Source organism: Narcine bancroftii, chromosome 14, assembly GCF_036971445.1.
Source record: "Narcine bancroftii isolate sNarBan1 chromosome 14, sNarBan1.hap1, whole genome shotgun sequence".
In the NCBI taxonomy this organism is placed as follows: domain Eukaryota; kingdom Metazoa; phylum Chordata; class Chondrichthyes; order Torpediniformes; family Narcinidae; genus Narcine; species Narcine bancroftii.
The window spans coordinates 6,554,818-6,581,590 of NC_091482.1; the positions used below are offsets into that span (position 1 = coordinate 6,554,818).

Below are 26,773 nucleotides of genomic sequence, written 5' to 3' on the forward strand. Positions count from 1 at the left end.
TACCATTGTTTTTCAGAAGGCTTTTTTATACTTCCCCACCCAAATTATCAGAGATGAAGCTGAGCTGTAGATAGAGGACAGTAATAAAACTAAGATTATAGTACTTGTTTTTTTTTGTTTGAGCCACTTTGTAGTTCCACTGTTCTTTTGTTTTGGTTTTGGTGCTGAATGACTACAATAATATAGCAGCTTTTTTTGAAAACACCCCATGTGCAATGCGGCATGTTTAATGGAAAATCGTGGCGACTGAGGAAATCTGAAGTTCCAGCATCCTGACGGAGGGGATTGTTTTTTCATTGATACTGGTTTGCATCCAATGCCATTGATCTGTGATATGTGGATCGGGAGTGAGCTCATCTGCTATTTCAGAGGTCAGGCACGGCCTGAGCAGTTTCAGGAGGAGCAGTTTGTGGTGAAAAGTTTATCGAGAATATCAAAATGAAACTTCAACTTCAAATCTTGGTGAGATCAGATTTCCAGAGAGAGGTTTTAATAAAACAGGAAATGGCTCAATTTTTCTTTCTTTTAAACCTTTTGATTTTATTTGCAATATAATTGGCATGCTATACAAGTCTCTTGTGTCCTTTTGGGCAATCAGACATTTGAACCATTGGCATAAATTTGAAATATTGTTCAGTTGTAAGCCTGCATTGTACAAAGTGTGGAGAAATCCAGCAGATCACGCGGCATCTATTGGAAGTAAAGGGTTAGCCTGTTCCTTCAAGGGCAGTACTCCAGTAATTTCAACAGTAATGGTTTAAATTAGGGCACCGAGCCTGTGTGAGATAATGGGAAGGTTGGGGACAGGAGAGAACAGGATAACCCTATCCATGAAACAACCAGCCAAGCTATATCTATGACTTAGCCTATAATTAAACCATCCCTAACATTTGACATATACAAAAACAATTAAAAATCTACTATTAAATACAATAAAATTTCAACACATTTTTACAAATAAAAAGTTACTTCAAAATATAAGTAAATTGCCAAGTACTTCCTCCCCTGCAGGAATTCACCTCCATTCAGATAAATCGTGCTGCTGTTTTCCTGCCACGTTACACCTATACCGGTTAAGATTTAGCATAACTACTGGGGACTTGAAGCAAATTGGCCTCAGCCACTGGATTCCATGAGGTGGAAGGAAAATTGCCAACAAAGTATAGCCAGCAAGCTTGGCATTTGTGGCATCGTCAATGCTTGATGAAACGTGCGTGGATAATTTATGGCAAAAATCTTTTTTGTGCAGAACTGCAGACATTTCCTTACAAAGCTCATTTTTACAAAATCAAAAGCCCAGTGGTCTAAAGCCTCCGTCTGTTTTCTTTTCCACAGCTGCTTACTGACTATTCAGCATTTCCAATATTTCCTGCAATTCTTTAGGTTAGCTGTGCACCTACAATGTGCTTTATATTCACGCCCAAGGCTTTATTGTGTTTTGGAGCTCATTTTGGGTTTAGTTGTGCTTGGTTAAGAGACTGCAGATGCTGGAATATAACATAAAAATAAACTGCTGAAGGAACTCAATGAGTCAGATAGCATCCATAGAGGGAAATCAAAGCCCTGCCTTGGGGGTGAGAAAGGGGAGGGAAGATAGGTAGAATACAAGTGCAGAGGGTGAAGAGTTAAAAGGTGACAGATGACCAGAGAGGGGAAAGGATAAGGGACAGATGTGGGAAACGAAGAGTGTGGAAATAGACAGGAGTGATGTGGAAGCACCTAAATGAGGAGGAAAAAAGTGACAGGTGGAGCCGGAAAAGGTGAGTGGGTGGGGGGGGGGTGGGGGGGCGGTGTGGTGAAGGTGGAGATGGGTGCAGAAGCAATAAGATTGGTGGAAGCAAATAAATGAAGGATGGTAACCAGGTGGGAGCAGTGGGGAAAGGGATATAGTGGGCAAATGTGTCAGTGGTGGGCAGGTGCAGGTGAAAGCAAACTAGTTTACTTAGCACATTTAAAACAACTCATATTGACCAAAGTGCTGTACAGATTATAAAGTACATCTTAACTTGAGCAGCTATTTAAAGCGCAGTACAAAACAAGTACAAAACAGGTTTAGAATTGTACATTTAACGTGGTAACAACCACTTGAAACGCTTGCAAGTAAAAATACAACTTCAGCCTGTATTTGAGTTAAAGGAAAGGGCTGATTTGATGGAGGGAGGAATGTTGTTCCACAGTTTGGAGGTTGCTCTCGTGGAGACATGATCTCCCGAGTTTGTGATTTGAGCACGGAACAACCAAGTGTCCTAAATTGGTTGATCTGAGGGGTCTTGAAGTAGATTTGGGTATTAGGAGATCAGTGATGTAGGAGGGGGCTAGTCCATTGATGGTTTTGTAAACAAACTGGAGAACTTTAAAAACCCGAGCCATACTGGCCACCAGTGAAGGGAGGTGAGAATAGGAGTGATAAGGTCCCTTAGTTCCTGTCAGGACCCTTGCTGCTGCATTCTGAACCAGTTGCAGCTGGGATAATGATTACTGACTAGTTCCCGTGTAAAGAGAGTTAGATTAATCTAAATGGGATAAAATGAGGGTGTGGTTTAATGTGGTGGCTAAGTTGCCACTGTATTGGCGATAATTTTTGATGGAGTTGTGGGGGCCAAATAGGATGATGTCAGATTTGCCTTTGTTTCGCAGCAGGAGGTTTTGAGCCATCCAGCACTTCATGTCCTCCACACAGTGATGAGAGTGGTTATCTTTGCTTCATTGTTGGTCTTCAGGGGTGGATAGAACTGGGTGTGATCAGCTAGGTAACGGCTGGGTGACAGGAGTGGAAGGATGAGGCTTTATGATTGGTAGATGAGGAGGAGAAAGGAACCAAGAGGGAATGAAATGGGAAAATTCATTGATGCCGTTGGGCTGTAGACTACCCAGGTAGAATATGAGATACTGATCTTCAAACCTCATCCTAGCAATGGAGGCAGCCAAAGACAGGTTGATGAATCTTTTAGTTGAATGCTTCATGACCAAAATGAATGTAATTCTCTCAAAGCCAAAAAAACCTTCAATGCGGAAAATGTCCATAATATGGTTCTTGATGATAAGTCAGAATTTGTGCTTCTCGTGTGTAAGCTGCTGGAGCCTCTTAGAATGACCTGGCAATCTAATTGACATAATGTTTTTTTTTCCTTGTACACTATTTTTCAATACTTAGATTGACTTCTCATGGTGTAATCAACAGTTGTGTACATAATATTTCAATGAGACTAGATCTGCACAGTCCATGAACTCAAAATCAATATATTATCAGCATTCAGTTCATCTCACTGTCATTCGTGGTAGTTTTTTTTCTTTTGGTGTATGCTGGACTAATGGCTTCATTGACCTGGTGTCCTCAGTCCATCTCTTTGCCTTGTACTGTCAAATCCGACTGGTCAGCTTATTATCATCACTAGTTATCATTTCTCATCTCCTGAGCTTTGTTTTTAATCATACTGTGATATCTGACACTTTCATCCCAACTCAGCAAAAGCAAGAATTTCATTGCTAAGCCCTGCTTTTGGCCTCTTTGAAGCTTGAAAACATTTTAGTGATGGATGTTTTGTTTTACACTTTTGTACATTGCTACTTGTGACTTGATGTGGAACCTTGTCAGGAAGTTTGAAAATCCAAGCACAATTTTCTTGCTTGTTGGTGAAATTTTTTTTAAAATGCAGATGCTGGAAACCAAAATAAAAAGTACTCGGCAAGTTAAGTTAAATCTCAGAGAAGAGAAACAAACCCTTGCTTGTCCAAACATTTAGCTTATTGCTGTTGTGCAGCTTTACTCAGTGTGATAGTACAGATTCTATCACCAATGTGTGTAGGTACAGATTGTAGTGTAGGATGACTGTGATTGGCTGAGAGCGTAGCCACACCAACTGGCAGGTCTTAAAGGGTTGCTCCTAGCCAGACCAGGTCATTCTGGACTGGTCGACCTACTTGTATATGCTCCAGTCTTGTAGTTAATAAAAGCCTTGGTTTGGATCAACAAGTCTTTGGTTCTTTCGACGCGCTCTACAATATTATTAACTAAAAAGTTTTGAAAGGATGGAGCATATGCTACGGCTGAAACGCCTCGACATCGACCCACAGTCGGCTACAGCCTCGAATGACTTTAAGCACTGGGTGAGATGCTTCGAAACATACTTACAGCTCTCTGACCCTGCCGTGATAGAGGACAGCCATTGACTACTAATATTGATGACTATGGTGTCCCCGAGAGTCTACCAGAGCGTCCAGGATGCAACCACTTACGCCGCAGCTATGAAGGTGCTGAAAGGGCTCTACGAGCGACTGGTGAACAGGGTCTATGCTCGGTACAAACTTGCTACAAGGAGGCAACAGCCTGGTGAGTCCTGTGGAGCTTATATTCAGGCACTAAGGGCAATGGGCAGGGACTGTCCCTGCACAGACAACTGCTGCAGAGACCACTGACGATCTCATTCGGGATGGCTATGTGGCCAGGGTTCGATCGAATGAGGTGAGGCAGCGCCTGCTAGAGCACGGGGGAGAAAACCTAGAGGACGTGACCCGGATCGCAGAGACAATGGAGGCTGCAGTCTTAAGTATGGACATACTCTCGGGGCTGGACCCCACATTCTGAAGTGAGTAGGATGCCCACCTTCTACCCTACTACTGCCACTACGCTGCCTGATGCAACCCCAAAGTGTTATTTCTGCGGGAGGAACAAGCATAGCAGGTCCCAGTGCCCGGCGAGAAAAGCCAGGTGCCAGAAGTGCCTTAAAAACTGCCACTTTGCTGTAGTCTGTCGCTCCAAAATGGCCACCGCCAAACACAATGCCTTGTGTGAAGCCCACTCGCCACTTCTTCCTCAGATCTCTCGCCATGGGGCAGACGCCTAGCGCGGAAGGTACAACCCACCCTCGCCGCAATGACGTTCACCCTACCTCACGAAACAACGTCCAACCAGTCCCCAGCCCCGACCTCAACGGCTGCTGCCGACCGGGGACCCGCCACCACTGCGACCGACGCTACCGACCCAGTTCCCACCGACACTGGACATGCCGCCGCGACTGATGCTGCTGACCCGGTACCCCTCGACGCTGCCGACTAGGGACCCGCCACCACTGACAGCAAGCATCGACCCCCAACACTTACCTTTGGCTGGCCGACATCCCCAGCAGGCTGCAGGTAGCAACACCAACTCCTCGACGCTGTCTCTTCAGGCCCATCTGTTTGCGTGACGTCATAACGCACACGTTGCGTGAATTCATCACGCAGGACTCCACTGTCCCTATTACAAGTCTCTGCATCAATAACCCTCAACCAGGATTTCCCCCATCCTCTCACAAAAGCAATGGAACTGATTAAAGTCCATGGACACTATACAAATTGCTTATTTGACTTGGGGTCAACTGACAGTTTTATCCGCCCAGACCTGGCCCACAGTTGCGGACTGGCTGTTCTCCCCACTGCACAGAGAATTTCATTGGTGACCAGATCACACTTGACTGGGGTAAAGGGGTATTGCGTGACGACCCTGAAAGTCCAGGGCATCACGTTCACAGACGAATCCATTCCGTTCCAAGTTGAGAGCGATGCGTCCGAATTTGCACTGGCAACCACTTTGAACCAGGCCGGCCAGCCGGTAGCCTTCTTCTCCAGAACCCTCCAGGGTCCTGAGAGCCGACACCCCTCTGTTGAGAAGGCGGCCCAGGCGACGTGATGGAGTAGTGGCCGGACGGTGAACTCCAGCCCTCTCCAGAAAAGTCGGGAAAAACGAGAGAAAATACAAAGGCACAGAAATACAAGTTAAAGGAAAGTGAATATAAAGGTGGAAAGAAGATGGAGACAAAAGGAGAAAAATCAAAATCAACGGAAAGAAGAGAGGAAGAGAAGACAACGGAGGAAAAAGGTGAAGGCCTTACCTGTCCGAAGAGGCCCGCTGTGGAGAGAAGACCCCACTACCTCAGGTCGGTAGAAAAAGAACTACAACAATGGCTCACAGAGCCGAGTAAAAGTGCGCAACCGCGCATGCGCGACTCCTCGCGCATGCGCGATGCGCATACAAAAAAACACACCGACGGGAGGGGGGACCAGCTGGGGAGTCGATCTCCACAGCCGGCAACGACAGCTGCAGAACACCTGCAGCAAGAAGACACCACAGAAGACAATGGAAACAAGAAAGAAGAGGAGGAAAGGGCAGCAAAGAAACAACAGATGGTCAACCTAGAGGAAGAAGAAGAGGAAGAGGAAGAGTACAGGGAAATAGAAGAAGAAAAGATAGGCAAGGTAAAGGAGGTACTTGCTCTTGTTAGAGGATACATGGAGTCATTTAAAGAATGGCAAACACAGGAATTCAATGATTTAAGAAGAAGAATAAACAACACAGAAAAGAAAATAAATAAAATGGATATGACCTTAACAGAAATGGGGAAAAAAATGGACAAGATGGAAGAACGGGCAATAGCAGCAGAAATGGAGGTAGAAGACTTAAAAAAGAAATTGGAGGAATCTAATAAAAAAACTAAAGAGACACAAGAATTACTAGCCCAAAAAATAGATATAATGGAAAATTATAACAGAAGAAATAACATAAAGATAGTGGGCCTTAAGGAAGATGTAGAAGGCAAGAATATGAGGGAGTTTATAAAAGAATGGATCCCTAAGGCCCTAGGATGTCCAGAACTACAGCAAGAAATGGAAATAGAAAGGGCACATAGAGCATTGGCCCCTAAACCACAACCACAACAAAAACCAAGATCTATTGTAGTAAAATTCCTAAGATATACTACAAGAGAAAAGGTGCTGGAGAAGACAATGGAAAAAGTAAGAGAGGGCAACAAACCACTGGAGTATAAAGGGCAAAAAATCTTCATTTATCCAGATATAAGCTTTGAACTCCTAAAGAAGAGAAAAGAGTTCAATGCAGCAAAAGCGATTTTATGGAAGAAAGGATATAAATTTACACTGAAGCATCCTGCGGTATTGAAAATATTTATTCCAGGACAACAAAACAGACTATTCTCGGATCCAGAAGAAGCACGAAAATTTGCAGAACAATTACAAAAATAGACTGAGGGATGAAGACGGGTAATGAGAGCAAAAATTATCACGATTGATATGTATGTGGGTAAAGACAAAAATAGACTGAGGGATGAAGACGGGTAAGGAGGGTAAAAATGACCACGATTGATATGTATGCGGGTAAAGAGGTATAAGAGTGAATAGAGACAACGGGCATATGTGAAAGTATCTGTAATTAGAGGAAAACATAGAAAGTATAGACAAGAATTAATAAGGGAAGGTAATGGAATAGAGAGAATAAGGAGGGAACTAAAAGAGTGACCTTTGTGACATATAAAAAACGAAATCTTTTCTGGGGGGGGCTGGGTGGGGGGAAAAGAGCGGTCACTGCAAAATCAGTTGACGCTTGCGAGTGGATTCGCAAATCCAAATGGAGAGGGGAGATGTGGTTGTCCGACAAGGGATAAAGGGCAACTCAGGAGGGGAAGGGGAGATTGGGGATAAAGAAGATAGAAATAGGAGAATAAGGAAAATGTTGGATGTTGTAGGAATGTTGTCTGGTAAAGAGTTGAAAATAAGAAAACAGAAATGGAAAAGGAGGAAAGGTAATGATGGAAAAACGGAAAGAGAAGATAAACAAAATATAAAATGGCTACGCTGAACTATATGACTCTAAATATTAATGGAATACATAACCAAATTAAAAGGAAGAAACTACTAAATTTACTGAAAAAGGAAAAAATAGATATAGCATTTGTCCAAGAAACACATTTAACTGAATTGGAGCACAAGAAATTAAAGAGAGATTGGGTAGGACATGCAACAGCAGCATCGTATAATTCAAAAGCAAGAGGAGTGGCTATATTAATTAGCAAAAATGTGCCATTTAAAATAGAAGAGGAAATAATAGATCCAGCAGGGAGATATGTTATGATAAAATGTCAGATATATTCAGAGCTTTGGAATCTACTTAATATATATTCACCTAACGAAGAAGATCAAAAGTTTATGCAAGATATCTTTTTGAAGGTAGCTAATACGCAAGGGAACATACTAATAGGAGGGGATTTCAATCTGAATTTGGATCCAAATATGGATAAAACGGGGAAAAAAATTAACAGGAAGAACAAAGTAACCAAATTTATAATTAAATCAATGCAAGAAATGAAACTTGTGGACATATGGAGGAAACAAAACCCAAAAGAAAAGGAATACTCATACTACTCGACTAGACATAAAACATACTCAAGGATAGACCTATTCCTGTTATCAGCCCACATACAAGGGAGAGTTAGGAAAACGGAATATAAAGCTAGACTATTATCGGACCACTCACCCCTGTTATTGGCAATAGAGCTAGAAGACATCCCTCCAAGAATGTATAGATGGAGATTAAACCCCATGCTACTTAAAAGACAGGATTTTAGAGAATTTATTGAAAAACAATTAAAAATGTACTTTGAAGTAAATACGGAATCAGTGGAAGATAAGTTTATACTATGGGACGCAATGAAAGCATTCATTAGAGGGCAAATAATAAGTTATGCAACCAAGATGAAGAAGGACTATAATCAGGAAACAGAGCAGTTGGAAAGGGAAATAATAAACATAGAAAAAAAATTAGCAATAAAGGAAGATACAACCAAAAGAAGAGAATTGGCGGATAAAAAAATAAAATATGAAACATTACAAACATATAAGGTGGAGAAGAATATAATGAAGACAAAACAGAAATATTATGAACTAGGGGAAAAAACACACAAAATCCTAGCATGGCAGCTTAAGACAGAGCAAACTAAGAAAACGGTATTGGCAACAAGGAAAAAAGACAAACAAATTACATATAATCCAAAAGAAATTAAGGAAAACTTCAGAGAATTCTATGAACAATTATACCGAACCGAAAACGAAGGGAAAGAAGGGAAAATAGATGAATTTTTGACTAAAATTGAACTACCAAAACTACAAATAGAGGAACAAAATAAATTAACAGAACCATTTGGAACAGTAGAAATACAAGAGATAATAAAAAATTTACCAAATAATAAGACACCAGGAGAGGATGGACTCCCAATAGAATTCTACAAAACATTTAAAGACCTAATAATACCGCCCCTCCTGGATGTAATCAACCAGATTGATGAGACACAAAACTTACCAGATTCATGTAAAACAGCAATAATTACAGTGATACTAAAACAAGGGAAAGATCCACTCTCACCAGCGTCATATAGACCAATATCTTTGCTAAACACAGATTATAAGATAATAGCTAAACTATTAGCGAACAGATTAGCAGAACAGGTACCGAAAATGGTAAATTTAGACCAAACTGGATTTATCAAAAAAAGACGCACAACAGACAATATTTGTAAATTTATTAACTTAATTCATGCAGTAGAAGGAAATAAAGCACCGGCAGTAGCAGTTGCTTTAGACGCAGAGAAGGCCTTCGACAGAGTAGAATGGAATTACTTGTTCAAAGTATTGCAAAAATTCAGTTTACCGGAGAAGTATATTAATTGGATTAAAGCATTATATAAGGGACCGTTAGCGAAAGTGACAGTAAATGGACATGTATCAAAGCAATTTAACTTAAGCAGGTCAACGCGGCAGGGATGCCCACTATCACCATTATTGTTTGCGCTAGCTATAGAACCACTAGCAGAATCGATAAGAAGAGATAATAATATAAAAGGAATAAAAATAAAAGACAGGGAATATAAAATCAGTCTGTTTGCGGATGATGTGATAGTGTACTTAACAGAACCAGAACTATCAATAAAAGAACTATATAAGAAATTGAAGGAATATGGAGAAGTGTCGGGAATCAAGATAAACGTAAATAAAAGTGAAGCAATGCCTATGAATAACGCGGATTTCTCAAAATTTAAGGAAGAATCCCCATTCAGATGGCAAACGCAGGCAATAAGATACCTAGGTGTGCAAATAAACAAAAATCTAGGCCAATTATATAAACTCAATTACAATCCACTAATGAAAAAACTACAGGACGATTTAGAGCATTGGAAAGAGCTACCACTAACACTGATAGGAAGGATAAACTGTATTAAAATGAACATTTTTCCAAGGATACTATACTTATTTCAGGCATTGCCAATACAACTGACAGAAAAATTCTTCAAAGAGTTAAAGAAAATAATAAGGAGATTTTTATGGAGAGGGGGGAAACCGAGGATAGCACTAGACAAATTAACAGAATGGTATAAACAAGGAGGCTTACAATTGCCAAACTTCAAAAATTATTATAGAGCCGCACAATTAAGGTACCTATCAGATTTTTATCAAACAAGGGAAAAACCAGACTGGACGAGACTAGAATTAGATAAAATAGGGGAAAAGATACCTGAACACATATTATATAAATGGGACGAAAAATTGGTACAACATAGAACTTCTCCAGTATTACACCATCTCCTCAATATATGGAAGAAGATACATGTAGAAAGAAATAAAATAAATTACCAAATACCAAAACTAATATTGACGCAAAATAAGCTACTCCCTTTTACAATAGACAACCTTGCCTTTAGAAAATGGGAAAAAAAAGGGATTAAAAGAATAGAAAATTGTTTTTCAGGAAGTAGATTCTTATCCTTTGAACAAATGAGAGATAAGTACAATATAACGGGAGATACAGCGCTGGCATATTACCAACTGAGATCCTACTTGAAAGATAAATTAGGAAGCAACTTGAGTTTACCAGAGGGAAGTAACCTTGAATATGTGATTACAGATACAATGTTAATCAAAAGATTTATAAAAAATATGTATATTAAACTGCAAGAAAAGGAAAATGAGGAAACAAATGGTAAAACTAAACAAAAATGGGAACAAGATTTAAATATAAAGATAAAAAAGGAAACATGCTCTGGAACGATGAGAAATACAATAAATACGAGGCTGCGTATGATACAATATAATTGGTTACACAGACTATACATTACACCGCAAAAGTTAAATAAATGGGACCCAACAGTATCTGATAGATGTTTTCGATGTAAAAAAGAAAGGGGAACAACAATTCATGCAATCTGGACATGTGAGAGAGTAGAAAAATTTTGGGATGATCTCAATCAGATATTAAATAAAATAACAGAAAACAATATACCAAAGAATCCAGAGATCTTTCTCCTAAGTAACATAAAAAATAAAGAATTTGGAATTGACTTGGAGGATGCACAAAAAAGATTTGTTAAGATAGCCCTAGCTGTAGCAAAAAAATGTATTATGTCAACCTGGAAATTGGAAGATAATTTGAAAATACAACAATGGTATATAGAAATGAATAAATGTATTCCATTAGAAAAAATAACATATAGTTTAAGAAATAATATTGAAATATTCGAACAAGTATGGGAGCCTTACATTAAATACAATAGCGAAAACCTACCGGGAACAAACATTACCTAAGTTGATGGAAGGAGAAGAGAAGAAAAAAATGGACTCAGTAGAATTTCTGGTGTATTTTTGTTGAATGACAACATTGTCTAACTGAATTAATGCAACCTAGATTGTATAACTAAAATGGATGAGAGGGGGGAGGGATGGGGGGGTGGCTTGGGAGGAGGGAGGGGGGAGGGAGAAAAAGTCACTGTAAATGTGTGGAAAAGAAAAAGTGTATATCATGGCTATTGTGATTTATGGTGTGAAAAATAAAAAATTTTAAAAAAGAAAAAAGAAAAAAAACCAAAAAACAGCCAGTTGTCGTGGCGCATGGAGAAAGACGATATAGGAACAATGTGGGAGAAGGTCCTAAAGCTGAGTTTAAGGAGCTCAGACTCGGTGGTTTTCAAATTGTCCCCTAAACTCACATTCCACTTTTAAGTAATCCCTATGCCATAAGGGCTTTGTGATTGGTAAGAGGTTGCTTAAGGTAGGTGTATCTTTTCTTGACTACAGTTTTTTTTGCACTACCAGTATGTAGAAATTCTACTTGGCCCGCAGGAAAAAGAATCTCAGATGTACAGTATGTGATGGGATGGGAAAAAATTTGAACTTTGTTGGCAAGACCAACGTTAATTGCCCAAATATAATTGCCTGTGAGATGTGGGGAGCCATTGCCTTGAATTGCTGCAGTCCCTAGTGAAGATACTCTTATGGAAAGGAAGTTCCACATATTTAGACCCAGCAATAATGAAGAAATGGGAATGTGCAGATGATTTTCTCAAAGGTTGGGAAGTGTTGTCAGAGTAACCGAAAAGAAACTGCTGTTCATTTTGATGACCGCCATTATGCATAAATGATTAAGTCAAAGAATGTTTAGGGTGGTCAAAGGGTTACCAATCTAGCAAGGTGTTTAGTACTGGATGGACAGTCATTGTGCTTGAGCTTTGGAACTTTGCTCATGTGGCAAGTACTGAAAAGTATATTTTGAGTTAATTTCTTCAGTAATTTTGCTCAAAATGCATTGATTTGGGTGTTTATTTCTTTGAGAGATTAGGAATTAACATTGAGAATGCAGACTTCTAAATGAGACGTAATGCAGATAAATATCTTGGCTGTTCTATTTGCTGGTAATTGACGTTAATGGCTTTAGTTTCTATACTAGGGAGGAACCTTGTATGTTCTGTCATGTGACTAATCGTGTGTGGACACTGGGAATATTTATAGTTGGTTGGCAGCTGTTAACTTTTGGTATTTTGCCCATTTCTCGGAGTATGTGGCTGTACTGCAGGCCATTAATGCTTGTCAACAGAAATAATGTGTTCTTGCTTTGCAAGAATTTTAAATATGACCAAGGTTCATAACAAATTTTTTAGAGAGGGTATATCAACTGAAAATAAACTTGAGCACTTATTATTAGTTTGTTCTTAGTATGGTCTTATGAAAAAATATTTTCCTATCTCTATCGAAGTTTGAAGACCAGAGTTGTTTGCAGTTAGAAAAATTCTGACTGCCCAGAATTAATTGTTATTTTTGGTTAACTATTTGAGTGCTCTTTAGAATTCTCAATAAAAATGTATGGGGTTGGTAGGTTAATTGGGCAGCCCAGGTTTCAATGGCCAGAATTGTCTTCTACTATATTGTAAGTAAATACTAAAAATTACCGTCTATACTCATGTGATAATAGACATCCTCCCCTCATGTGCTTTCCGTATGACCCGAATAAAAGTCGACCCTATTTTTGGCTCCAACCGAGCATCCGGCACCCCACCACCGACCCTTGCCCTGGCTGCCCATCTGAGCTCATGACGCTCGGGCTACAGATTCTCTTCGCCCCCGACCACCAGCCTATCGGAGCTCCCAACGTCCCGAATGCAGACTTGTCACCTGGTTCTGGCCATCTGAACCTTGAATGATGTAGGAACTTATCATGGTCAAAAATATGACTCATGTAAAAATTGACCTCCCCTCAAATTTGACCCAAAAAAATTGGTCTAAAAAACTCTACTTTTACACGAGTATATATGGTAATCTGTTTAAGATTATATTTTTGCCTTTTCCAGAAAGGGGATTCATTCTTATTTTGTTTTGCTGACCATGAAGATGTGGTTGAGGAATTGTAGCAGCTTATAATTTCCAATGTTATGATAGGTCCTGCTCTTTCCACAGTAATTTATCAATGCCTATATCCACTGAAGAAGAGCCGGTGGAAGGTGTGAATAGTTTGCAGTTGAAACAAATATTGGTGACATTCGTCAATTTGATGTTACAGTTCCTGTTTAAAATATTTGCCTGAATTTGTCTTAAGGATGCATTTAAATCAGTTGATGTTATGATTGTTCCTTCTGTGGTTTTATATTGGAGGATTGGGTGGTTTCAGCTGTGGACTTATCCACAACTTATTTTGACACTGACAATTTTTTTTAATGAAGAACCTTTGAACAGAACAAGTACTTGTTAGAGAGAGAGAGAGATGATGGAGGAATGGGGGGATTGGGATGAGTACCAGAGGGGAGAATGTCTGTGGAAGGGGAGATTAAATATAAAAGGGCAATTAGAACTGGTGGTTTAAGTAGGAATGTAAAATGACGAAGTTGAAATAATTTGTTATTAAAATTCCAGACGGCACAATGACTGAAAGATTGGTGTCTCGTGTTAGAATTAAGGGAGGCAATAATACAGTGAATAGCAAAAGGGACATGCCTATGGCAACACTAGCAACAGTTATCCGTTTGCCCTTTCAGCAATTTGCTTTGTGAAAAGTTTAAAATCTAAATGTGCAAGGGCAAGTCCAACTAATAAATGCCAGAGCAAATCCCCATTCAATATAGTTGTTGGGTCTTCATACAAGCGCATTCTTTAGAAATGTTGTGGAGTTGGCTCAGTCGTACTCAGCTATTTGCGGTTTAAACCATTTAATCAGCTGAAGTAAGCTGTTTTTCTGCAGCATTTAGTTCCTTGCAGAATGTTCGGAAATAAGATTTTCCATCCCATCAGGGGTAAAAAGCTGCAACTGCAGTCAGTAATTCCATACTTTTTTTATTTTAGGAAACTTCAAACTCTGTTCATTTGGTGATGGAGGTAAGCCTTGAGAATATTTTTATGGCTTTAAATTTATCATTGCAGCACAATGTAATAGTCTGTAGTGTAATTATCAATTCTATAATTGTACATACAGATATCCTTTTGTGAATTGTTAAACCCAAATACCCCCACCCACAAATTTGATTATCTGATGAGCAAAGTAGATACAGTAAAAGTCCAAAAATCTAGATACCAGAAGTCCAGACCACCAGACTTCACAAACTCTCAAACTTTTTAAATTTACCAGGCTTTTGGGTGCATCATGCGTTAGTGCCACAGATGCACAGAAGTCGTGGAAACGAACGAATAAATATTTATTTGGTTTTTTTTCTTGCACTTTGTATTTTATGAAAAGATGTTTCGTTAATAAACTATCAAAATTTACCCGTTCATCTGTTTATTCTCCTTAAATTTGAATTTTAAATATACTGCCTGAGAATCCATAAATCTGAAAATCCGCTCCGACCCAATCCCTGAGCAGTCCAGATTTTAGGACTTTTACTGCATGAATTGGCCACTCTGATATCTTTGGTATGTTAGTTCTGGACATCCAGTTTACCTGCTCACCTATTTAACCATGTAATTCACATTTTCACCCACTGGAACACAATGTAATGATTGATGCACTAATTAGCATTTGCCTATCTGAGAGAGAACTGGGAATTCCACCCTTGCCACAAGATCGTCAATGTCTGCTATGTTAGAATTAAAATTTGTTCACACATCAGAGGAGGGAAACTGCATGGTCCTGACTCTAGGTCCCTTGGTCACTTTCAAACAAAGGGGAAGATTGAGAGAATCTTACTGATTTGCCAACAATTTGGAAATGTACCAATCCATTTTAAACAAGCAAAAAAACATGATTAAGGATTGTGTGCAATAATTCAAAGACTCTTAATCATGGCAATGGCCAATATGAATTTAGGAAATTTCTCAAATAGAGATTAAAAATATTGTGCGTATTTACATTAATCACTTGGATGACACAGTAGAGAATGACAATCTAAGGCGAATTAATGATGCACCCTGAGGAAATTTAAAACAAACTTGAAGGCATTTCCTCAACCCAACCTCATTCTCGCTTGTCCATGTTGGCTTTCAGTTGCCTCAGGCTTCTTAATTAGTTCCATTTAGGGTTGTGCCAAAGGCATGTGGAGTTTCACTTCGATTGTTCAACATGGCTGATTTTTTTTCATCCAAGGGCGGCACGGTTAGCGCAACGTTGTTACAATGATGTACTGTCTGTGAGGAGTTTGTATGTTCCCCCTGTGTCTGCTTGGATTTCCTTTTGGTATTCCAGTTTCTTCCCACTGTTCAAAAACAATGTACAGGGGTTCTTGGGTGTAATTGGGCAGCATGGGCTTGTTGGCCGTAAGTGTCTGTTACTTTGCTCTATGTCTAAATTTAAATTTAAAATATGAAGAGTCTTCCCCATTGGGATATTATTTTATTCCATTGAATTGATACTAATCTTGGGAATTGTTAAAAACATACAGCAGATCAGACAGCATCTGTGGGGGACTATCAGTAGATGTTTCAGTTCGATTGCCATTCGGGTGATCGGTTCTGATAATTGTAAACATTATTTTACACTCTCCACTTGTGGCACTTGAGCCACTAAATCTTTATCAGTTTTTATTTCTGATTTTGAATCTCTGCAGTTTTGTTCTTAAGTCCAGCAGTATTTCAAATTGGATAAAAGTTTTTTAAGCTAAAATATTTATGTACACATCAGTGGTACTTTTTCCAGGCTAAAATGAAAGTGGAGAGTTGATCTGTGGTCACATTTTGTGCTCTCAATCTTCCACAAAATGCATTCATTTTTGTAACGGGGATATTTATTGTTTGGTTCAGAGGGGATACTAAAGATTCAGAGATTCTATCCCTTCTGTTACTTCGAGATAGCTTCTGGGGAGATTATGGCAAACAGTGAAGTTAGAAAAAAGTATTTTATTGGTCATTTCATTTTCTTGGGTAGAAGTGAAAAAGTATAACTTGTACAAGAATAGTCCAAATCTTTTCTCCCCAGGAAAACATGTCAAATGCTGAAGGACATGCATTTAAGGTGGTGGGGGGTGGGGGGAGTTGGAGTTTAAAATAAATAACCAAGCAAATATTTTAACAAAGCAAGGCAGGTACTGGGAATGGGCTGCTAGGAGCAGTGGTGGAAGCAGATATGATCGTAGATGGACACCTGAGTATCCAGGGAGTAGAAGGATATGAATCATGTGCAAGCAACAAAATTTTGAGTTTAATTTGGCATCATGTTTGATGCAGAGATCATTGCCAAAAGACCTGTTTCTGTGCTCTTCTGCTCTAAGGCAGTTCTTTCATTTTAATTTAATTGCGATACAGCATGGTAACAGTCCTTTTTGACCACGAACCCACGCCTCTCAAATACACCCATATGACCAATTAACCTACTAAGCATGCACATCTATGGAATGTGGGAAGAAACGGAGCACCCAGATGAAATCCACACAGCACAACGACAACCTACAAGGGCCAAGTTAAAACCTGGATTGCTACTGTTGGAATATACTAACCACTGTGATAATAATTGATATTTTAATTTTTAAGTTACCGAGGGATAATTATTTCAATATTCTATGTTGATTTTTTTCCAAAATATTTCCCTGTAGTACTGCAATGGTGGTGATCTGGCAGATTATCTGCAAGGTAAGTTGAAACATTCTTGATTGCAAGAGGTGTATGCATTATTTCCTTGTCTCTGGGTGGCGTTCAAAGAATAACTGCTCTTTGAGGACAGCTGCTGATGTCATCAAAATGCAAGAAGTAAATTATTTGTTTGCATGAGATGAGATCTCATTAAAGTCTTGAGAACATCGTGGATCAATGACATTGTATGGTAGCATTTTCAATGTTACTTCAAAAAATAACCTTCTGATTTTTGATTTCTCTTTTGTAATTCAGTTTTGTTATATTTCTGTTTACCCTTTGGCATCATTGGTGTCAAAATTTGGAGCTCTTCTCTTTCCTGAGCATAACCTGCTTTGGGAGCATTCATCTTGCAGTTATTTAAAACACTAGTTTTCTCCTTGTTGCCAGAGTGGGTAGGTCAGAGCATCGTATGAGTCTACATCAGTAACAGTGTGTCGTGCAATTTTTAATGAATTTAAGAGGGTGGAGAAAAAGTGCCTTTAAAAATATTGTGTTATAGTTGTTTTACAGCTATTGGTTCTCTGCATCATGTTAACAGTCAAGCACTTCTGAGAACTATTTTTGAATTTTATTTGCATTCTTGGTTCTAAGTCATAATATTGGGAAATGCCATGGCACTAGAGTACGTTATTTCTTAAATGAATTTAAGCTGTTGAAATAAAGTGACAACAGGGTAATTAAAACATGATATTTGCTCCAAATCTATCTGGAAAGTAAATTATCTTCATTTGCTTTACCTTTCACTTCACAACTGATTCTGTGTCTCAAGTCACAATTGCAGGATTATTAGGATGGATCATTTTATCATTCAGGTTGAATGTTAAGATATATATCTATATTATTCTTCATATTGTAGAAGTAAAAGTGTTCCCTCCATTCTTGCATGCATATACACCCTTTCCACCCTTATATCGTGCAGAATGGAAAGCATCTGATAAAAGCACTCTACTTGTCTCAAGTTCACATTTATTGTCATCTGATTGTACGTGTACTTACACAACTCAATGAAACCACATATTTCTGGAACATTGTGTGCACCCGACGCACAAACAACATCCATAGTGATCTAAAATAAAGATCGAGAAAAATAATTTGTGGGTTTCTAGAGTTGTTCAACTGTTTCCCAGCCTGCAGGAAGAAGCTGTTTTCCAGCCTGGCAGTCTTGGTTTTTAATGCTTCTGTCCCTCTTTGAAGGTAGTGTCTCAAAGATACTGCGGGCTGGATGGTAAGGGTCCTCAATAATTCACTGAGCCCTCTTTAAGCACCACTCCCTGTAGATGTCATCAGCAGTGGAAAGGGACCCCCAAATGATCTTCTCAGCAGTTTTAATCATTCTCTGCACTGACCTCCAATCCCGTGCAGAAATTGTGCAGGCTACACTGTTGTCCATTGTCCCCATTGAGCCTAATCTGCTAAATTGTCCCACCTGATCTTGGGTGTTGACTGATCGAAGTATTGTTTATTTTGTTCATAGATTTTTTTTCACTTTTGAGACTTCTATTTGTTTCAACTGCCTAAGTGCTTGTATGATTCTTTACATGGCACTAAAATTGAGCTGTCTCTGTTAAGATTTTATGAGAAGTCAATACCTTGTATTTTGTATTAAAACCTTCTTTTTATTTTAAACAGTTAAGGGAACACTTAGTGAGGATACAATTAGAATCTTCCTCCAGCAGATTGCAGCTGCGATGCGAATACTTCACAGCAAGGGAATAATTCATCGTGATTTGAAACCGCAGAATATTCTACTTTCTTACGTTAGCCGGAAAAAATCAAATATGAATGGCATTCGGGTCAAAATAGGTAAAGTTAAAAATTTGGTGTCTTTTGCAAAGTCGCTTTGTGTAAAGGATGTTTCCCAATTGCTGTGCCTCCTTTCTGCACTGTCTTGTTTATGTATATTTAAGCAGAATGTTTGAATGGTTCCTTAACCTTTTTTACACAAGAATCTCCCAGGTTTTTTTTCCCCAGAGTTGTGACCATTTGGAAATCACTGTTACGATGTGTGTCACTTATCCTTTGATAACAACAAATTGTGTTTCTGTCCTTGGACTTTTATCCACTAATGAGGGAACATGCTTTCAAAACTTTGACTCGGACAAAACAACCAACATGAAATATGGATTCAGATTGTACTGAATGGATTGAAACAGTACTGAGTCTCACAGACAGAATGATTAGATCTCTGGGTCAAATGCACTTGTAGTTACAACATGGATATTTCTAGTCTTGGGTAAAACCCAAGTCTGAATTGTGCTACCAAATTCCCACTGCACAATGAGCTTTTAAAACACATTGGTAGTGGTGTGCAAACTATTGGAGAAGATTCGATTTCTGAGCATTGGAAGAAGTACAGTGTACTCAAGGATTGTTAGCATGTCATTGTGAAGAGAAGGTCGTGGTTCATGGCTCTAATTGAGTTTTTTGAGGAGGTAACAAAGGAAATTGATGAGGGTAGGGTGATAGATGTGGTCGATGTGGATTTTAGTAAGGCATTTGATCAGGTCCCCATGAGAGATTTGTTCAGAAAGTCATGAGGGATGGCATCCATGGAACCTTTGCTTGCATATAGAAAGTGGAAGGAAAATATTCTGCCTTGAGATCAGTGACGAGTGGAGTTCTGCAAGGATCTTTTCTGGGACCCCCTGCTCTTTGTGATTTTTATAAATGACCCAGATGAAGAAGCAGAAGGGTGGGTCAGTAAGTTTGTGGATGATATGAAGGTTAGAGAATTTGTGGATAGTGCTGAAGGTTGTCATTGGTTACAAAAGGATATAGACAGGGTGCAGAGTTAGGTGGAAACGTGGCAGATGGAATTCAATCTAGATAAGTGTGAGGCATTTTGGAAGGTCAAACCAGAAGCCTGAGTACAGAGTTAATAGTCAATTACTTAGGAGTGTGAATGAGCATTGGGATCTTGGGAACCAAATCCATATGACTTTCAGGGACACCACACAGGTTGATAGGATAGTTAAGAAGGCCTATGGGATGTGTGCTTCATTAATAGAAGGGTCAAGTTCAAGAGTCGAGAAGTCATGCTGCAACACTACAAATCTCTGGTGAGATCATACTTGGAGTATTGTAGGAGGGATGAAGGATGTGGAAGCTATGGAGAAGGTGCAGAGGAGATTTCCCAGAATGTTGTCTGGATTGGAAAATCTCTTATGAAACAAAGTTAACAGAGCTGGGACTTTTCTCTTCGGATCATAGAAGGATGAGAGGAAACTTAGAAGTCTACAAGATTATGAGAGACATAGTTAGGGTGGACAGCTGGCACCTGTATCCCAGGGCAGGAATAGCAAACACCAGAGGACACGTACAAAGTGAAGTGAGGGAAGTTTAGAGAAGACATCGGGGTGGAGTTTTGACACAGTGTGAGTGCCTGGAATTTCATGTTAGGGATGTTGTTGGAGGCTGAAACATTAGGGACATTTAAAAGACTCTTAAGCAGGCACATGGATAAAAGAAAAATAGAGGGTTACTTGGCAGGTAGAGTTTAGTATATTTTTAAGGAATATATGGGTTGGGACAGGATCGAGGGCTGAAGGGCCTATACTGTGCTGTAAGCGCATTAGAATTTATTGTCATGAACAAGTCATGAAATTCAGTGTTTTGAGGTAGCGTCATAGTGGAAACATATACTACAGCATCTTAACAACATTAAATTTAAAAAATAGTGCACGAAAAGTAAGGCAGTGTCTTTGGTTCATAATTATTCAGGAATCTTATGGTAGCAAAGAAGAAACTGTCCTTGTGCTGTTGAGTACTCGTCTTCAGACTCCTGTACCTTTTTTCCCGATGGTAGCAGAGTGAAGAGGGCGTGGCCTAGGTGGTGGTGGTCCTTGAGGATAGAGACTGCTTTTTTTTAAAGACACTGCCTCTAGTAGATGTCCTCAATGGAGTGATCTCGTGCCTGTGATGTTGCAGGCCGAGTTCACAACCTTCTGGAGTTTATTCTTGTCCTGAGCATTGGCACCTCCATACCAGACAGTAATGCAACCAGCCAGAATGCTCTCCACGGTCCACCTGTGGAAGTTTTCAAAAGTATTTGGTGCCATATCAAATCTCCTCAAATTCCTCACGAAGTATCGCCGCTGGTGATCCTTCTTTGCGTTTGCATCGACATGGAGGCTTCAGATGTTGACACCCAGGAATTTGCAATGTGTCTCAAATGACATAATGCACTTTGGAAGGAATTTATTTCTAATTGGCATTAAGGTGAAGCACAGTTTGCCTCAGCACCCCCGATGCATGGATAAGGAAGGATTGACTGGAACCTTGCCACTTTTTGGTGTCCAGTGACTTTTGCTGGAAAGCATTTGGATTATCTAGTAGCTCACAGGACTGTCTCAGGGTTACTTGGCAGCAATTGCTCTCCAGCCCTAGCCTGTGACAAATGGTTCCTGGAAAAATTGCCTTCGCAGTGTCACTGGCCCTCATTTGAATGATTTTAAAAAAAAAATATAATCACAGCATATCAACAAATGTTTTGATACTAGTTAATGGTAGGGGCGTAGGAATTTAAGCCAGGTCCTTGCTCCCTCAATGTTTTTATGATTTGTTCTATCCTGCACCAGTCAACGAAATGGAGTGTTCCAAGAATTAATGTGCAGGGTTGAGCAGTTTTCCCAGCACATGTTATTTACAACTTTTGCTGAAAGTCATGTGGATGTGTTGAGGGTTATAAACACTCTGATGGAAAGAACACATTCATCCTGCATTAAGAAATGTCATGCTCCACTTATACCAATCATTTGATACACATAATAATTTGATTCATACTGAATTAACTAATGTATTTTGAACTTGGATTTAAACATTAGGCCCTTTCATACAATCAAAAAGCCTAAGTGTAAAGGTGGATATTCTCTGCCCTAATGTTGGGAGACTTACTCCATGAAAGCTCTAAGGCAGCGACTGCAATCCCTCTTGGGGGAAGTGTCAGCCAGCAGTGGAGTGCCGTGCTCTGCTGCCTAGCAGAATGTAAGTGGCTGGCGAGGGGTGGGCTGATGATGTCGCGTTGATGTTGTCAGCCCGCAACCTATCTCGCTCACCCCTCACCCCCCCCCCCCCCCTCAGCGCAGCAGGGACTGTCAGGGGACATGCTCCAGTCTCCAGCACCTCATCGGGCCGTTTTGGCCTTCAGGGCCAATGATTGGTACCAGCGGCTCAATACACAGTAGAGCGATGGCCATCTACCCTATGTGTAATCCCCCCTGCAGCTGGAACCATTCTGGGAAACAGCGGTCCCAGCTGTGTCGGGGATTATGGGTAACAAAGTCGGCCATTGCTCGGCATGTATATATAGTGTCGTGGTACCAGTAGCCATGCCTCCTGAGAGCCATAACAGTGCCCCAGCCGCCTCCAGGTTGAAAGGGGACATTGGACCAAAGGTTTTTAAAAAAAACTTTTCATTCGATTTTTAAGCCAGCCTCCATGCAGAGGCTGACTATGAAAAGGCCTATTATTTCAGGTTACTTGCAAATGATGCCCACTCATCCTCTTGAAAGCTGTTGAATTGGCTTTCCAATTTCAATTTTTTAATTTCAGCATCATTTTTTAAACTTTTGTATCTGGCTAGATGGCATTTATTTCTTTTACGATGTCCAAGAACAAAAGACTCCTTTCTTAAAAGGGTTGTCGTTTCTGAAGTGTTTTGAACAAAGCTGTTTGTTGTCAATGTACAATTTTATTGTCATTGCTTCATTTTGAGAACTGTTGTGGAGGGTCATCACTTTTATAGATCTATTTTGTGTATTTGTCCATATTCCTATCCTTTTTGAAGCGCTATTATCCAGCATTAACTGAACTGACAGGCAAGGTTATTTTTTTTGATCACCACCCAAGATGTTATGCATCCATTCTACTTGTATTTAGCTTCCATTACATTTCAGAAAGCCTAATTTTGTTTTCCCTTTTCTTGCGTCCTAATTCCTTCAGTTCCTGAAAAAGCCACACTGCTTCACACAGATGTATTTCTTTTGAAATTCCATTTTTATGTATTGCTGTTCCTCAGTTAACAGTATGTTCAAGTGGGAAATTTTAACATGCTCTTTGCTTAAGAACTTCCATATTGCCACTCATTACTTCTTTGAGCTCTTTGCTGCTGCAGGTCACTGCACTTCAAAATAATTTACTCAATGTGAAGTATATTAAAACATAATGAGATTCTGTACAGCTGCATGTATTTCATTCAGATTTGTTTTTGATAAGATACTGTTGAAAAAATAGTTGCTCAACATATTTTAAGTGTAGCAGTGTGTCTCTTCATATCTCTGCAGCTGACTTTGGCTTTGCCCGGTATTTACAAAGTAACATGATGGCTGCCACTCTCTGTGGTTCCCCCATGTACATGGTGAGTGAAGAATCATTTTGTTTTCTTCTCAGTGGGTGGGTGACAACGTTATACATCTTGTGCAGCTCCCTGTATTTACGATGGACTTATTTTCACAATCTGTACTTCTGTGCTTGCATTTCGTCCAACCTTTTGGCAGCAAGAAATCTGTGACAAAGTGTTATGGTCCCTCTTGCTTATTCTTCCTCAGATTGTAGCTGGTATACTGAGTTAAACATCATTGTGGCATGCCTTGTGTGATCATCCTCTTGAGCAGTCGATAATTATAAAACTGACAGAAGTGGTGAGTGGATGAATTGACCAGTTTATTGCAGGCAGTCCTGGCAACTAATTAAGCATGGGAGAAAGCAGCAGGAATATGCCATATGGCCTTTCAGTCTTGCTCTTTCATTCAGTAAGATCATGTTCGCTCTCACCTGGACTCCAAATCACTTGATATAATTTTGGATGAAGAAATCAATCAGCCTTGAAGGGATCTGGCAGTCACGTGTTCACAGACATCAGGGAAAGAATTCTAAAGAATTATGAGTCCCTGAGTAAAGAAATTTCTCCTTGTCCCTGTTCTAAATGGCTGACTGCTATTCTATGATTTCTCCTGATTCTTCAGCAGGAATAAACAGTCTGTGGGCTCTAATCCTGTCAGCCATTCTTAAAACCTTAAAAGTCTTGAGTAGATCACTCGTCCTTCAGTCAACAAGAGACTGCGGATGCTGGAATCTAAAGCCAAACTCAATTTGCTGGAGGAACTCAGCAGGCCAAGTAGCATTAGAGGGAGAAAAAAAATAACGGTTGATGTTTCTGCTAACCTTTTTTTCTCCCACTCATGATGTTTGACCCACTGAGTTCGTCCAGCGAATTGTCTTCCATAAACCCAAGTGAGAAGAAATCAATTTTACTCAATTCTTCCTCTGAGATTAACCCGTTAATCTCTAGATTCTGGGCCGCATTGACTTGAAGGCAAATGTATCTTTGTCATTTTGGGAATTGAAACTACACATTGTACTGTCAGGAATGGAATCACCAAAAGCTCATGAAATCAGAGCAAAACGGCCTTACTTCAGTCTCGTGAAAGGTCCCGAACCAAAAGATTGATTGTCCATTTCTCGCCATGACCTGCTGCTTCACCTTCTGATTCTCTCGAGCTTCTCTCTTTTCCAAATTTCAGCGTCCACTCTTTCGTCTCTTCCTTGCTTTTGCATCGAAGGGAGGTACAATGTGTATTTAAAATAAATACAAAAGTGCCATCAACTTTATTCTTCACCTGCCATTTTTTTTGCCAACTTGCTTTCTCTTCACTTTGGCAACAGGCTTTGCATTAAAATGATTAATTTGAATTCTGAATTAAGAGAGCCTTCGAACAGCTTGCCATTGTGACTGACTCTTCATTCCATTTCTCTGTTCTTCAACCTATCCTCTCCTCCCTTTTAGTATTCTACTCTTATTAGCTACCTTTTTGTGAAGAACCTAATTCCTTTTAAAAATCCAGGAACAGTATCTATTAGTTCCAATTTATATTCTGTCTTGATTACATCCTCAAAAGCAAAACCTCTTGCTCATAATTACCTATTGCTAAAAAGGTGTTGACGCTCCCTAATAGTGGTATTTTCTAAGTGATAGATCCCAGCATACTGCCAACTGAGATCAAACAAACTTTCTATTGATTCCCACTTTCCCTTGCTCAACTTTCTTGGAAAGTAGTGTTACATTTTATCTTCTGATCTTCTGGGACTGTTCCAGAATCTGGAGAATTATAGACAAATCTATTTTTTATCACTGTACTGATGATTAAATGAAATCCCATGTGCATCATTGAACATGAAGAAGAATTTATTTAGTGACACTAATTTCAGATTGGAAAATATACCAGACCTGGTGCAAGTTTATTTTTCAGTATTTATTAGAATTGACAATTCGTTGAAGAACTCTCTTTGACACAAATCATACTTTTGTTTCAGGCACCTGAGGTTATCATGTCACACCATTATGATGCCAAGGCAGACCTATGGAGTATAGGAACTGTGATATTTCAGTGTCTTGTGGGCAAGCCCCCTTTCCAGGTAGAATTTTTGACACTGATGTGCATGGGGGAAAAAATAATAACCTTTTTAAAAACGTTTGCACTCTTCTTCAGTATAAAGCTAATTAATATCAGCTTATTATGACATTCAATAGAGCTATCTATGCATCGTCTGTTCCACTGATCACTGTTTTAAAATGGAGAATTGGAAATATCTGGCACCTTATTCTTTGCTTGCAACTATCATGTTAGTTTTTTCGTGGAGACTAGGAGAGTGCAGATTTTGGAATCTGGAAGAGCTCAGCAGGTCAAGCAGCATCCGCGGAAGCAGAAATAGTCAAAGTTTCAGTTCAAGGCTTCATGCAGGATCTCAGCCCAAAACGTCAGTTATCCCTTTGCCTCCGTAGATGCTCCTTGACCACTGAGTTCCTCCATTAGTTTGTTATTTGCTCCAGAGCCCCACATGATATTATTCTCCTGGGTAACTAAATCAGAATTTACCTCTGGAACTTTTACCTTCTCTATTTCCCAGGCAAACAGCCCACAGGATTTAAGGCTCTTCTATGAGAAGAACAAAAGTCTGGTCCCCAAGTGAGTGGCTTTCTATTTTAGCTTTCGTCTCAAAGTATCTTAAAAATGTGGTGAGGCATTCTTGAATTTCCATAAATTCTATTAAAGAGCAGTCCAAATTGTACGTTTATAGAAAGGACTATATAGAAAATGTATGGCCTCGGCATTGAGTTATTTTCTTTCATTAGGCAGCATGGGTAAGGAGAGCCTGTTACTTGCTGTATATCTAAATTTTTTTTTAAAAATTTACTCAAGGATCGTTGACAGAACTTGAATAAGCAGAAAATTGAATGGATAAATTTTCATGGACTCCAATCCAGGAACTATTTTAAACATTTACAGAATTCAAGGTTAATCTAAAAGTTGTAATAAAGACTTTTACAAGAAATGTATTTTAAAGAAAAATCCTTGCTTTGAAATATATAACCGATACACACATGAACTTTCAGTGTATTTTATAAAAACAGTGTATAAATGTGTGAATCATTCAGTTTGCTGATTTCTCAGGATTATGCTGAAGAAGGCTTCAAAATAGTGAACCATTTGTATCATTTGGGAGTCACTGATCACAACTTACTAGGGGTGTAGGTTAATTTGGTGTAAATTGGGTGGCATAGATTTGTGGCCTTTTACCAGTGTTGTATGTCTAAATTTTTAAAGATTTAATTTAAAAACCTCTGGTTTTTCAT

General features: G+C 39.4%; 1 protein-coding gene across 5 annotated transcripts in view; it reads left to right on the plus strand.

Moving 5' to 3' along the window:
- ulk2 (unc-51 like autophagy activating kinase 2) overlaps window positions 1-26,773 on the plus strand; it is a 105,993-nt gene that overhangs the window by 29,004 nt on the left and 50,216 nt on the right. For 4 of the 5 annotated variants that reach the window (XM_069911500.1, XM_069911503.1, XM_069911504.1 and 1 more), the window contains 6 exons: window positions 14,425-14,457; window positions 17,103-17,139; window positions 18,772-18,945; window positions 23,424-23,497; window positions 25,453-25,554; window positions 26,047-26,105. In XM_069911500.1, coding sequence (XP_069767601.1) covers window positions 14,425-14,457; window positions 17,103-17,139; window positions 18,772-18,945; window positions 23,424-23,497; window positions 25,453-25,554; window positions 26,047-26,105 — 479 coding nt within the window. The remainder of the gene's footprint in view (window positions 1-14,424; window positions 14,458-17,102; window positions 17,140-18,771; window positions 18,946-23,423; window positions 23,498-25,452; window positions 25,555-26,046; window positions 26,106-26,773) is intronic. The other variant, XM_069911505.1, reaches the window with a different exon arrangement.